Below are 15,349 nucleotides of genomic sequence, written 5' to 3'. Positions count from 1 at the left end.
AAAAACGGTGCCAGTACACCACTGCACACCAATACATCATTTCTCTCTGTGTAAGGTGTTTTGTTCTATCCCTCAAGTATCCATATTTTGGATATTGTGCAATACAGAATACTGGACTAGGCAGTAGAGCTTCTCTTATACCATTGTGGCATATATTCCTAGACAGTCTTCTTTGCTTACATATTAATCTACAGGCTGTCAATAAGAACTAAATTTGAATACCACAGATATAGGATACACAGCAGGTGCCTTCCACATGGGCAGCAATCAGAGTTTGATCTGCTCGGCAGTTTGGAATCTGTTCCATAGACTCACATTTTGCTGGATCACATTCTGAAACAAACATAATATTTTCATAAAATATATGATATTCCATCCTGAAGTCTCCCTAAGGGGGCGTACACTAAATAATAAAATATACCGGTAACTACATCTTATTTCCTTCATGCAGTGTAACTAAGAATACTGGAGCAAACTGTGAAATATAGGTCTAGCACGTCCTCTACCACATTGATACAGTTTCTTCAGTCTTGCCTTCCAAGTATCTAAAAATGGATCTGGGACTAGTGCATGGAAAAATGCTTACAGGGCAAATGAGCACCGCCAAGACCTTCCCAGGCTTGTTTACCTTTTTGTCTCTGTTTCCTTTTTCCTTTGCAACTGCACATGGCACAGGCTACTTTAGCTCTCAATTTTAGGAACAAGGAATATAACAGGGGCATGTGCAAAAGCAAACATTTCGGTTCCATCCCTCATGGGCAGTGGTGAGACAAACAGGGCTCTGCTTGGAAGTTGCCATGTTTTGTAGTCCTAAGTCCCTTCCCAGAACAGGGAATGGATTTTCTGAATCAACTGGGGGCAGGGCTAATTAGGGTTTTTAAACATAAGCAGGGAGGGGCAGGGGAAGGAGGAGACACTGTGCCCCTTCTCCCTCCTGGCCTCACAACCAAGAGCAGGAGGGTTCAGTCCTTACCCCGTGGAAAAGGAACTTGCAAAGGAGCACCCTGTGGCCCACAAGTGGAGGACTCAATCCTACTGGGATCTGCTTCTCAAGCACTTCCCTGCAGGGAAGGCTCTTGTGAAGGGGTACCTTTACTATCCACAGGATTCAGTTCTGCTTAGGTCTGTGTCACTATTGATTTTCCTGTGGGGAAAATCACCCTGCAGAAATAGACTCCTGCAGCCTTGCCTTCCCAATACCCTGCCCCTTGACAACTCAAGATCCAGCGTGACCCAACTGGGGACCAGATCTAGGGCTGTCTCTAATTTGGCTGAATCTGATGCCCAGCCCTAATAATAACAGTAAAAAAGGTAAAGGTAAAGGGACCCCTGACCATTAAGTCCAGTTGCAGATGACTCTGGGATTGCGGCACTTGTCTCACTTTACTGGCCGAGAGAGCCGGCATTTGTCCACAGACAGCTTCCAGGTCATGTGGTCAGCATGACTAAGCTGCTTCTGGTGAACCAGAGCAGTGCATGGAAATGCCGTTTACCTTCCCACTGGAGCAGTACCTATTTATCTACTTGTACTTTGACATGCTTTTGAACTGCTAGGTTGGCAGGAGCAGGGACCGAGCAACGGGAGCTCACCCCGTCATGGGGATTCGAACCGCCAACCTTCCAATCGGCAATCCCTAGGCTCTGTGGTTTAGACCACAGCACTACCCGCGTCCCAATAATAACAGTGGTCAAGGTCAAATATTTCAATAGAGACTCCTTTGCCAGATATTTCAATTCTTCATTCAATACCTACCACAACTGTAGCTAGGACAGCAGGAATCGTCTTGGTAATAGGTTGCCAGTTTCTCTAGGCCCTTGCATTCAGGAATAAACGTTTCACAGAGGCTCTGATTACAAGCTTTTTAGATCACAGCAAAAACAAGAGAAGAATAGGGTTGAATGGCATTAATAAAACTGATTGCATTTGTTGCGTATTACAGAGAGAGAGAGAGAAAGAGAGAGAGAGAGAGCGCCTCTAGGGCTGATATTTGTAAATGTTTTGTAAAATCCAAGAAGGCTTCAACTTGCTTTGTTGCTTGTGCCACATTAAACTTTTCTTCAGGCAATCAAATAAGTGGGGATAGAGTGCTATGAGAAGCTGTCATACTGCTGTCATACTTCTGTTTATACATAGCTGCACTATGAGGACTTGATATATGGGCTCTCATTCTCCATTCCTGCCTTTAATGTTGACTGATTTTTAAGGTTAAAAGGGGCACAAGGGCCTGGTATGCAGTATTCACATTGCAGTCTTATGTAAAGACAGGGTGGCAAAGTGGCTGGCAGCTGTCAATGAGGTTCTCTTCCTAGGTGAGTGCTTCTCCTTTCCAAGAAAAAAGCTGGGCTTAAAAGACAGCAAACTGTAACTTTTGAAACCAGTATTGTTCATGGAAACATCAGAAATAGAACGGAAAGCAGTGGTGTTGTGATAAACATCTTATTTGTCACAACTCCGCCACCCCCCAAAGAATCTCAACTGCTTCCTAACACTACTCCTACTCATCCACCTCCTAGATCAACATATCACTTTCTTCCTTGCACAGTATAACCTCAGCACTTGTCAAAGTGATGTACCTTATGAAAGCCCACATACTGCTTCCAAACACCTGCAAATTAAGTCATTTTGTGTTAGTTTGCATATATCTTAAATCAAGAAAAACTTGACTATAGTTTATAAGATATTGAAAGTCAGTGGTGCTGGTAAGAAAGTGTATATTAAGGATACTTACTACAAACTTTCTGGTGACAACAGGATTGCTCATCTGGTACAATTAAAGCTACTTCCCCAAAACGCTGGCATTCCAAGTCATTATTTGCTGAGCAGTTGTACTCCACAGGAGCAATGGTCTCATTGTCAACGCATTTGTGCATGCAGCATCCACTATGGGAGGTTTTCCAAGTCTCACCCAGTGCATGTGGCACTCCAGAAGTGTCTGTACAGGCTAAATTGTTGCCAAAGGGGGGGGGGTAATTTATTTATTTTTATAAACGTCTAGATTCTATGACATGTTTATAACTACAGACATAAAGAATATATGACCATGGCAGAGGGGAAAAATTCCAAATCAATGCCACTTGTCAGGGGTTGGTAAAGCACTGTTACTCAGGAAACACACCTGAGTCATACACTCTTTCAGTCTACATTTTCCAGACACAGAATGGACTCCGTGAATCTTTTTAAAAATCTGCATGCACACAAACCAACCATCTATGAGTAATGCAAAGAAATGGCTTTTAGACAGATCCCTGAACTGCAGCACTCTGAAAGCAACATTGCTGTTCTTGGGCCTGTTAGGAACTAGTTACATTCATTCTAAGGCCACTGCAGCTCCATGTTCAAAGGTGAGTCATCTGAATTCCACCCAGCTGTTCTAATGAGTTATCTGAGGGGAGCAGATTCTGCAGCTTATACTTATAGGATTGATTTGAAACTTGGTAGTAGGAGAGGTATAATATTTTGGGTAGAAAGGATAAGTGATGGCTTATTTTGAAAAAGTTACGTGTTTGATGGGAGACTTTGGCAAGTCGATGGGTAGTGTGCATTCTTCTTCCACGGGCTTCTGCTGGGGTGCATTTTTGCTGGGGGAAATTTCTCCAGTTGTACTGTGTGCTTTGGAAAATGGGTTGTAATGTTAGGTTGGGGGACCGACTAGTACGTTGCCTTTCCAGGGGCAGCCCTTTCCATTTCACCACCTGAGGCAAAATGGGAATGTGCCGCTCCCCCTTCCGCTGCAGCCTTGCTTACTGGGGTCATGCGGTGGCTTCTGGAGAGATCTTCTCAGAAGCCAGCAGGGGCAGGTAGGACACTGTTCCAGGGGATTCTGCTGTCTGAAGCAGCTGCCTCAGTCCACCTCATTGGCCTGACGATTACTCTTGAGTTGTGTAACATGCAGCGGCGTAGCATGGGTTGTCAGCACCCGGGGCAAGGCAAGTAATTTGCGCCCCCTAACCTGGGGCAAGGCAAGTAATTTGCGACCCCTAGCCCGGGGCAAGGCAAGTAATTTGCGACCCCTAACCTGCCACCGCTGCCAGCTTCTTCTTGCTGCTGCCTGGTCTGGTGTGGTGTGGTTCTCTCCCGCGCTCAGCGCTGCGCTAGGCGGCCGCTGCACTGTCCCTCCCCCAGATAGTCCCTCGCTCTCTCTCCGCACTGCACGCCTGGCACCCACCCCCTCCACAGTGGGCGGCGACCCAGCGGCTCGGATCGGATTCGCACAGCCAGCACTGCAGTGAGAGAGAGTGAGTGAGCCAGGTAGGGGCAGAGAGCTGCGAGTGCGAGTGCGCCCCCCCCCCCCGATGTTGCGCCCAGTGCGGCTGGGCCCCCCTGCACCCCCACGCTACGCCACTGGTAACATGTAGTTTTTATTTAAAAGGCATTTTTGTGGCCAATGTTCTTTAACGAGATTTCATAAGGGTATTTTGGTGTGTAGATAGTGTGGGAGCCCTGCACATGGCAAGTCAGCTCCTGGATGTAGGGATACCCTTCTGTATTCGCTAGACATTCATTTATTATTTTTCACATTTTTGTACCGCCCATTAAAAATAAGTTACCTGGGTACTGTACACATCCTGAGGGTGATCTAGAAACAGAAGTCTGTTTCCATTCATACATATGCTGGGTAGGACCAGAATAATTCATCATTGCTTGTCAAATGATACGAAATTCAATAGCATATTGATACTTACCACACTTCTCTTCAGGGATGCAAAGCGCAGAGTGTACACGGTGAAGGATGGTCCCTTCTGCGCAAACACACCCCTCAGTCAATATTGAACAAGAGTCTGGATCCTGAAGTTCTGGCTCCATATTTTGACAAGTGCTTGGTGTCTCACAGGCAGATATACAGGCCTTATAGTAGAAACCTTCTGGACAGGGAAAGGCTAGCAACATAATAAACACAGTGTTTAACACAACGATGCTTCTTCGTGTAATATTTTACATGAGCTAATGTTTCATGTGGACTTGTGCAGGAAAACAGTGACAACACTTTGATTCACTGCAAATTAGAAAGTAAAATTAGAGTGGAAAAATACAGTAAAGCTTAAATTTTCACCTGCTCACATGAATCTCCCCTTTCAACCAATTACCCCAACCCAATTATTCCAGACATATCTTTTATCTTGCAAGCACGCAATTAGAACAGCCAGTGGTTGAGGAGCAGATGACTGAAAAGTTAAGCACTTCCTCCCCTAAATTGCTTTTCTACTCAGAAGTATCCTTTCCAGTTCTGTATTTTTTGCCATGTGTAGTAGAGGTTTGAGATTTTGTACATATTTCTACTGATTTCCCAACATTATTTCTATATAAATAAGCTTGGACTTGAACCTCAGCATTTTGGCTCAAATTCATTGCTTTGTCCCATAGACCGCACTGCCTTTTCATCTTGCAGTAATCAAAGGTGCACAGCCTGGGAGTCATTTTGGACTCACAGCTCTCCATGGAGGCACAGGTCCAGGGCAGCTGTCTACCAGCTCCATCTGGTATGCAACCTGAGACCCTACCTGCTCACAGACTGTCTTGCCGGAGTGTTGCATGCCCTGGTTATCTCCCGCATGGACTACTGCAATGTGCTTTATGTGGGGCTACCTTTGAAGGTGACTCGGAAACTACAACTAATCCAGAATGCGGTGACTGAGAGTGGCTCCCAGTATGTTTCCAAGCACAATTAAAAGTGTTGGCACTGACCTTTGAAGACCTAAATGGCCTCGGCCCAGTATACCTGAAGGAGTATCTCCACCCCCATCATTCAGCCCGGACACTGAGGTCCTCCTCCGAGAGCCTTCTCCTGGTTTCCTCACTGCGAGAAGCAAAGTTACAGGGAACCAGGCAGAGGGTCTTCTCGGTAGTGGCTCCCTCCCTGTGGAACACCCTCCCTTCAGATGTCAAGGAGATAAAGAATTACACAACTATTAGAAGCCATTTGAAGGCAGCCCTGTATCAGGAAGTTTTTAATGCCTGATGTTTTTATTATGTTTTCTGATATGCTGTAAGCCACCCAGAGTGGCTGAGGAAAACTATTATCATCATCATTATAGCTATTGCCATCAACAGCAAACAGAGTGTCTTTGATGTGAAGTACTTACAGCAATAATGAGAATTCCTCCATTCTATACAGATGTTAAATTTGTTACATGTTGCAACATAAGCAGCCAGTGCTATACATGGATTCTGAATGTATTCTTTATCTTGGACCCACATATCACAAAAGGAATCTGGAGAAACCTTAACACAAAAATAAAAGTCTTAACTTGATTACTGGTGGATAACTAGAGGGGGGAAAAAGATCATCATTAGGTGTTTGATGCCAAATAGAAGCTGATGCAGTTTAATGGGTAAAAGACAGAGTCACCACAATTCTAGGAAGCCCCTAATTATAAACTTGCATCTGTGATGAGCTCACTGTGTAGACAGCCATAAACAAGTGCCTCTTTCTCTCTCTTCCTCAGCCTTCATCCGCAATATGAAGTATAATAGTGACATAATGTGCATGGTGGCTGTAAGAGGAGAGGAAACCTCTAGGTACATAAAAATACAATTTTATTGGGCCCAAAATGTCATCAGGACACAGTAAAACAAAAATGCTTTGTGTTCTCCAACTGGTCACTTCAAGAGATAAAGTTCACATGCAATTAGGTATGGCAAATGTTGGACAATTTCTCTGGCAGTTGAAGAAGCACCTCCAAGATGATGACAAATTATATGTGCTATAAGTCGTCCTCTTAGAGGAGTACACAGTTGACACATCTTTGACATGTCGCTGTACCCTATAAAGGTGCTAATGTCAAACCCAGAAAATAATCACTAGTTGCTAGAGAATATTAGTAGCAGATGATGTGATGGGGGACTGCTCACCCAACCTCTGGACAATCACATCACTGCTGCTTACTGTGAAGTAGAGGTGGAGGGTCAAGGCCACAAGGAAGACTGGTTCTCCTAGCATTTTTGAGCCATGTAAGTATTCCTGCCACCTTGCCCTTCCCCCTCTACCTCCTGGTAAGAGCAGTCTTACAATGCTGTCTGCTGCTGGCATTAGTGGAGTATTAAAAAAATACGAAAAGCAATCATACCAATGCTTTATTAAATGTTCTGATTTATCTGTTTCTAATATATGTAGTACAGTACCTGTACTCTGATAAAAACTCAATGGTTCTGAAGCTATATGCAGCCTATCATAATTTCCCTGGAATTATTACTGTTGAATAATCACTCGGTTGATATGTGAAATAGGCAAAGTTGTTTGTCAGGGGAACAACCCATAAAATAAATACTTTTGACTCCTTAAATATTAACAAAAACAGATGATCAACAATAAATTTAGTTCAAACAGAGGATCAAAAGATAACATACGTAAGGATGGCAGCTGCTGAAGGTTTGGTTCAATAACGTGTTTAAACAAAGGGAACAGTCTGCGACTGAACAGTTAGTTTCATGGATTCTCTGTTCTCCAATATACTTCAATGTGTTTGGCACCTGCCAGCTATCTGTGAAAACAACTGAAGCACCTACAGTGCTTACGACGGTCCTGTTGGGTAGCATTAGATCATTTGCTGAGATTCCATCACAGAAGCCTGCACAAGAGTACAATATACAGATTAGCATATCTCCATGTACATACTATGATATTTTAGGACTGGCATCAGTATTATGCTAATCACAGAGTGGCTGCTTGAAACAGCCTCTGTGTAATGACTTTAACCCCATGGCTGTTATATTACGCTGAGCTTGTACAGTGGTGCCCCGCAAGACGAATGCCTCGCAAGACGAAAAATTCGCTAGACGAAAGGGTTTTGCAGTTTTTGAGCTGCTTCGCAAGATGAATTTCCCTGTGGGCTTGCTTTGCAAGACGAAAACGTCTTGCATTTTTTGCAAGTTTGTTTCCTTTTTCTTAACACCGTTAATACAGTTGCGACTTGACTTCGAGGAGCAACTCATAGAATGCGGTGTGGTAGCCTTTTTTGAGGTTTTTGGTGATTTTTGAAGCTTTTCCAAAACTTTTCCGACACCGTGCTTCGCAAGACGAAAAATTCGCTAGCCGAAAAAACTCGTGGAATGAATTAATTCCGTCTTGCGAGGCACCACTGTATTTGCAATTTATGTGAAGAATCTCCACTGTATTAGCTACAGCTGCTGACCAAAATCTCCATATAGCATAGTTTGAGGCCCACCTAATGCCACCTAATGCCAAAATATAAAATGGCGACCGATTCTCTATATTTTAGAATTGGCACAGGAAAACCTAGACACGGAGGCATTTTAAGCAGCCTCTCTATGATAAACAATATGTGCAGACCAGCCCTAACAGCAGGAACCATAGTGTCCTATAAAGTACCAATCCTGCAAGATCTCTCAAAAGACATATATGGTGCATTAAAACTTTGCACCAAGCTTCCCTCTTGCTGGTTTTATACTGTTTTTAACTTGATTTAGGTATTTTGCCTAAGCTGGTTTTACATAATTTTTTTTGCTATTGTGATTTTTTTTATAATTAGCTCTGGTGGTTCATTGTGTCTGCTTTGAATCGCACACTTTAATGCCATTGTATACCGTCCACAGAACTTAGTTATATGGGTGATACACAAATGTAATAAATATATTAAAAATTAATAAGAATACAGTAATGTATCTACGCAATGTAAAATTGGTTAATTAGTCTGATAATTCTTTATAAAATATCTCATGATTGGGGGATAATAATTGTCAATTTGAAAAGTACATTCTGTGTCAACCCCTAATACTATTTAAGGATGTAGGAAGCAAGATTATATTGGGTCCACTCTGAGTTTTTCTCCTAGTAAAGTAGGTGCCAGTACTCACCATGAAGTTGTTACAGTAAGTGTCACACTTTTTTAACCAAAATAGAGAGGGGTACCGGTACTACGGCCCATTGAGTAGCCCTTGAGGGTACTGGGTTCAGTACTGGTTAGAGTCTAGATTGACTGGCAGTGCCTCTCCAGGATTTCAGACAGTATTTTTTCCTAAGCTCTGCTTGAGAATGGCAGGCACTGAACCAGGGACCTTTTGCATGCCAAACACATATTCTGTCACTACCACCCTTCTCTATCACATGTGCAGTCTAGCAGCAGCTGTTTTTACATAGCTGCTTTAGGCCAACTTTCCTTTATTTAAAATGTTTCCTCTTTTATGAAATAGGAGTAAACTTCTGGGGTAGGGGGAGACTGCTTTTCAGAAATGAAGGTGAATACAGAAAAGAGATGAAGCACAGTGAAGTAGATAGCATTTTAATAAGCATCCTATTGTAGCCTTCTAGATTCTGGAATCTATCATAAAATGTCTTGTTCAATCAAGTTCTGTCTAGCATTTCATTCCTAATCAAGCTTATTTTCAAGTCAGTCAAATCAACTTCAATGGAATGTATTACCAAATAGAATGTATTACCAAGTAAGTATTTACTTATCTGAATTTTCTAAAGCAAGGCAGCTTTAAGTAAGAAACCATGGTTAGGACTTTGGCATATGCGAAGCCCATTAAAGCATTGCCTTTTCTCAATTTATACTTCAAAATTTAAAACTGACATTAAGAAAAAATAAATTAGAAACTAGTCAAACAAACAACTCAGAATAAGAACAAATGGCACTAACATTTATTTCAAGCACCTCTTCTCTGTAGGAACATTACTGTTTGCAAGCATTGAAATCTGACTAAGTATCACTGATATTTCATACTGTTGCTACACATATTTGCCCTTTATGAAACTTGGCAAGCTAGCCACTGTAATGATGGGCTTTGCATCCAAGCCTTCCAGCAACCATAATTCAAGTGTCAAAGCTAAGATTTATATCAATAGATATCATGCTTCCAAGAGCCTATACCAAACATATCATCCAAGGTTAGAACTTCCAGAAAGAATGAAGCCATGTGCACATACCAAACAGGCTTAAGAGCAATTCCAGCATAACCTTTATGAGCTGTGAGCTTTTTGGTACCCATATATCTGAACTATTTCTGTAACTTGGACTGATTCTAAGTGAATAACCGGTGTTCCAATAAAAGGTATGAATAAATATAATGCACCCTGAGGATATGTACAGTGTTTTGAGTTCTACAATGGAAGGGGTGACCCTCCAGACATTCTGCTCCATGAGTGGTTGCAAGGTAGGTCAGATGGCTGTACCTTAGTCCCACCAGCTTGGCTTCTACAAAACTCCAGGTTTGATTATATGCATCTCTATTCAAAAGGATTTTGCAGCATTGTTTTTTAAGTAACTAATGCATGTTTTATAGGGTGGATGTGTATTTATTTCGGGGCTTCCCACAGGCATCTGGTTGGCCATTGTTAGTGCAGGATGCTGAACTAGCTGGGCTATTGGTCTAATCCAGCAGACTTGATTTATGTCACTGCTGTTTTAGGCTTTCTGTACATTGCTATGAGCTCAACATTGAGGAAGGCTGGTATAAAAATGCAATTAATAAGTAATTAATTAATTATTGACTATGTTCACACCTTTATTCTATTCTCAGTAGCAAAGAAGAATTATGATCTCCATTATTCCCTTTCCCAGTTTGTGTGTGTGTGTGTGTGTGTGTGTGTGTGTGTGTGTGTGTGTGTCTGTTTTGGGGGGAACCATGACATTTATTTGAAATTCCACCAATTATTAAAAATTGGACCCTTGTATTACATTCTACTTAGTAACTTCTATGTTAGCATAGAGTAGGCAACAAATCTCTAAGCATTATTTTTTTTCTTTGCTTTATGGAAAGCTCAGTAAGATACATTTTCTCTTTATTGCAGTCCTATTTATTTCCATGTTGCTTCAGCATTCATGCCTCGGTTTGAAATGCTCTAAATTAGGAAGCAAACTTGCCTTATCCACGACTACCTGAAATCTGATCCTCAAGGGATTAAAACCAGCCTGCAGTTTATTGATTGGCAATCCTGGCATTTTCTCTCTCTTCCTGAATCATTTTAATCATTTCAGCAATCAACAGAGTAGCAGCTTCCAAAATAATCATATTTTCATTTTCTGTCTTCTGAATATATTTAACCTTACTATACATGCTCTAACAAAAGTTGAGAAAAACCAAGTGTGGAGCACTTCCCACATTTACCAGATGTAACATCACAATCTTACTAAAGTTGCTTACCACACAGTCCCATTGCTTTTGGATCACTGGTTGCATTAAGTTCTATTACCATCACCCCAGTGGTATGAAACCACTGAATTTTAGTATTTGTCGGAGTTTCAATAATATACATGAAGCCATTGTCCTCAATCTTAAATCCATATTTTGTAACAGTGGGCCATGCATATCTTGAGTTGACAGCTATCTGGAGAATATACATACTTATTTTAGCAAACAGTAAGATTTACGCTTTGCCATAAAACTATGTTTTTGCAATATTTCGCCCAGCCCTCCACAAAACATAAAAATAATTGAAATGAATTTTACATGCACTGTGCTAGTCAAATATTGTCTAATACAGACCTATACAGCTTGTGTATTTTGCTTATCAGGTGCTTAACAACTTCCCTATTTCTGCAGTCCAAACTAGGTGGCAAAATCAAGTCAACACATGTGCTGCATTTGAGTGGTGGGTCAGGCCTCCAATTTGTGAAGGGATGGAAACTTTTGCAGTGAAAGGGCCACATTCCCTGAGGAGCAACCTTCCAGGGATCACATAATGTATTTTTAATCTACTGTTGGAAGCTGCCCAGAGCGGCTGAGGAAACCTAGCCAGATGGGCGGGGTATAAGAAATGAAATGAACGAATGAACGAATGAAGAATTGTTGTTGTTGTTGTTGTTGTTGTTGTTGTTGTTGTTGTTGTTGTTGTTGTTATTATTATTATTATTATTATTCCAGTGGTGGGTGTGCCAAAAGGGGTTAGAGCCAGACACACACCACTCTCCATCTTCCATCCAGGCAGACAAGAAGAATTATCATATTTAAGGACACATTCCAGGCAGATAAAATCTATGTCCTCCAACACTTTGAAGCCAAAATCCAGGACACCATCTTCCCGGATGCCATCTTCCGGTTTTCTATCATGAGAGCATGGTGGTCATTTTGGTTGCCATTATCTCATCCAATTTCATGCCATGGGACATGTATTTTGGGGTGCCACATTAGATCATGGTCTCCCCAAAGCACTTATTGGGGGAGAAATCACACAATATCATGGCAACCAAAATGGCTGCTGTTCTCACAATAAGAAACAGGATGTCTCAGTTTTTCTGAGACACTTGCAGGCTATGAAAATCACTAGAGGACAGGCCAGAGGATGACCTGGTGTGACCTGGCAGAAACTTACCAAGTGTGACTTGGCAAAGACTCAAGGGCCATATTGAAAGGCACTGAGGGCTACATCTGGCTCCTAGGCCTAAGGTTTCCTACCCCTGGTCTAATGCCTTCAGGACACTGGGTGAATAAATGTGTGATTTCTTCGGAGCCAACATGAGATGAACTTCTCAGAAGCTGCTTCACAAGATCATAAAGAATATCATCTCTAAAAATGTAGTACAGGAAGCAGAAAATCAATATGAACAGCACAAAAATTCCTAGTCGTGTTCCAAGTTTACTGCATATGCAGAATGCAAATAATAAAAGGCTGTTACATGTGTCGTCCTCTTGAAAAGTATCAGTTCTATTACTAGAGTCACAATTCTCAACAAAGTTACATGCATGTAAATTCTAGGAATCTAAAATAGGATACTTGAATGAGAATTATAACAGAAGAAATAAACTTTACCTTTCTGTTTAAGCGGTCAATGGTAATCTGGTTAGACATATATGTTAAATTTAACATTGCCAGGCACAGCTTGGTAGAGGTTAAAATGCCCTGAATGAAGATAAGAACCAAATCAAAACAACACGTCAGCTTATTCCATGGTTAAATGCAACATACATATATTATACATATACTCAACAGAAAATCTTCCCCCAGATAATTCTACCCTCTGCTTTTTTAGAATAGGTTTAAACATTTAAAGAGCTGGAAAATGCAAAACTGAGCAGCTCCCATCCTCAAAGCTCCTATATTCTACAGTCTTGAAGATGATGAGAGGTCCATATAGCTAGTTACATAAACCATTAATTGAGTGTGACATTTAAGGTTTGTTTAAGAATACAGAAAACAATGTTATCAGTCACATTGCATTAATGCAGGCATAGGCAAACTCGGCCCTCCAGATGTTTTGAGACTACAATTCCCCTCATCCCTGACCACTGGTCCTGTTCGCTAGGGATGGTGGGAGTTGTAGTCCCAAAACAGCTGGAGGGCCGAGTTTGCCTATGCCTGCATTAATGTGAAACAGCAGAAAATTGCATACTTTTATATGCAGCAGCATAACTGCACTTGTTTATGATCCTTGACATACTCAATAAACAACAAAATTCCACAAGGCCCTAATATTACCATATGAATCTTGCTGCAGTCACTGATGTGGATGCTTATAGTTTCATCTTGAGTTTGGCTGATGACATAGGATGCTTCCTTAAATAAAGCCAAATGGTGCCCATCAAAGGTGATAAAGCTCAGATCAGAGAAGAGTGTGCATCGACCTGATCAAACAAAATAAGGACTTATTTAACATATTTTATAAAATAAACAGCTAACTACTGATCAAGCACTATAAACTGAATCTAAGTCATTAAAATAGCTTGCTTAGTTCCTTTACGTTAGATACAGATCGTTAACCTATAAAGGATTGACTGCAATGAGGTCAAAGCAGACCCTTGAAATCAATGATTTAACTTATTCATTATGCATTTATTTCATAACATTTATACACTGCTTGATTGTAAAAACCTCAAAGTGGTTTGCAAGAAGATGAAACAATAAAATATAGAAAAAAATCACAACCATACTTTGAAGCAGGCATGGCCAAACTTGGCCCTCCAGCTGTTTTGGGACTACAATTCCCATCATTCCTGACCACTGGTCCTGTTAGCTAAGGATGATGGGAGTTGTAGTCCCAAAACAGCTGGAGGGCCGAGTTTGGCTTGCCTGCTTTAAAGCATACAGAAGTTAAAATCCTAAAACATATTGAAATCACCTCAACTTGCTAAGCATCTAGATAGGCTTCTCTAAAGAACAACCCCTTTTTTTGCCGGTGCCAAAAAGAATACAGTGAAGGTGCCTGCTGGATCTCAATAGGCAGTGAGTTCCAAGTGCAAGTGATGCCACACTAAACAACTGAATACTTACACATGCGGAATTGGTATTATTTGGCACCTGTTGTAGTGTAAATTCCGCCAGTTGCTCAGGGAGGCACATGTGGGGTAAGGCAATCTTGTAGGTAAGTTGTTAAGGGCTTTGTGTGCCTGAGTTACACTTTGAACTCAGGTAGCAAATCGGCAACCAGTGCAAATCTCTGAGCCCAGGAGTTATATGCTGACAAGGCCTCTCATGCTGCAATATTCTGCACTAACTGCAGCTTCTGGCTCAAGTACAAGGGAAACCCCACATAGAGCATATTGCAGTAAACATAGCCAAACACATTGATCAAACAGGAGTAAGACTCACTCCTGGACACTGTGGATCCAACCCATTACATAAATTGTGTGAAGCCTCTACATAAAGATGACACTGAACCTGATCTTCTGAAAAAGGATCTTTCAACAGTTTTTGTATTTACAGGCATTAAGGGTTGTATGTTCTGTCCTAAAAAATAAATAAATCTATTGCTTGTCCTTGGAAACAAAAATTTGCTGTAATGGGATCGTGACTATTCTCTCGTTCTTTGGATTTCCAACATCCCACATAAGTCATTCTGTTTTTTAGTCTGCTTCTTTAGTTTACTGTGGTATATGATGATGTTTATTTCTTTTTATGAAATTGATACTTAAAAATATTTTCTATCAGCATCATGTCAGCAATTAATAGGCCCATGTATAAATCTCACTATCTGTTCTATTTACACAAATGTTTTAGCGTAATCAAACTATCAAATTAATGCAATTTTAAAATAAATACAGTATGGATAAAACTTACATGCACATTCCCACTTGGGGCAGCATTTATCTCCATTAATCTGAACACCAAATCCAAGAAATCCACAGCTGGGTTGTGTCGCATTGTATGGACAGTTCTGTGATTTGTTAACTTGGATTAGTTGTCCATCTAAGCAAATGTGCTTTATGCACTCATTCTCTGTGATTGGCTAAGACATATTTAGAAAACATAGGTTACTATTCTTATCAAAATAAGGTGATATTCAATAAATAAATATTCACTGAAAACAAGAAGTTCAGTATACCAAACTACTGAATGCCCTTTTCAAGTCAATTCTTGTAGTGCCATTAAAAAGCAGAAACATGAAATCTTTCAAATGGCACACAGATCAATGCAATGAATCAATATAATAAAAAGGAAAAACTGGAAACTGAGGA

General features: G+C 41.0%; 1 protein-coding gene across 1 annotated transcript in view; it reads right to left on the bottom strand.

The window, feature by feature from the left end:
• OTOG (otogelin) overlaps positions 1-15,349 on the bottom strand; it is a 97,458-nt gene that overhangs the window by 18,114 nt on the left and 63,995 nt on the right. Inside the window, exons 37-46 of the mRNA XM_083495985.1 lie at positions 14,952-15,120; positions 13,374-13,519; positions 12,708-12,797; positions 11,102-11,285; positions 7,346-7,566; positions 6,082-6,220; positions 4,684-4,878; positions 2,730-2,942; positions 1,754-1,858; positions 223-333 (exon numbers count right to left, since the gene is read on the bottom strand). Of these exons, the coding sequence (XP_083352111.1) occupies positions 223-333; positions 1,754-1,858; positions 2,730-2,942; positions 4,684-4,878; positions 6,082-6,220; positions 7,346-7,566; positions 11,102-11,285; positions 12,708-12,797; positions 13,374-13,519; positions 14,952-15,120 (1,573 nt within the window). The remainder of the gene's footprint in view (positions 1-222; positions 334-1,753; positions 1,859-2,729; positions 2,943-4,683; positions 4,879-6,081; positions 6,221-7,345; positions 7,567-11,101; positions 11,286-12,707; positions 12,798-13,373; positions 13,520-14,951; positions 15,121-15,349) is intronic.

The sequence above is a fragment of the Podarcis liolepis genome, assembly GCF_965112155.1.
Source record: "Podarcis liolepis genome assembly, chromosome: 1".
Classification (NCBI taxonomy): Eukaryota; Metazoa; Chordata; class Lepidosauria; order Squamata; family Lacertidae; genus Podarcis; species Podarcis liolepis.
The sequence above is the reverse complement of the archived record's forward strand: the minus strand, read 5'-3'. Positions and strand labels throughout refer to the sequence as shown.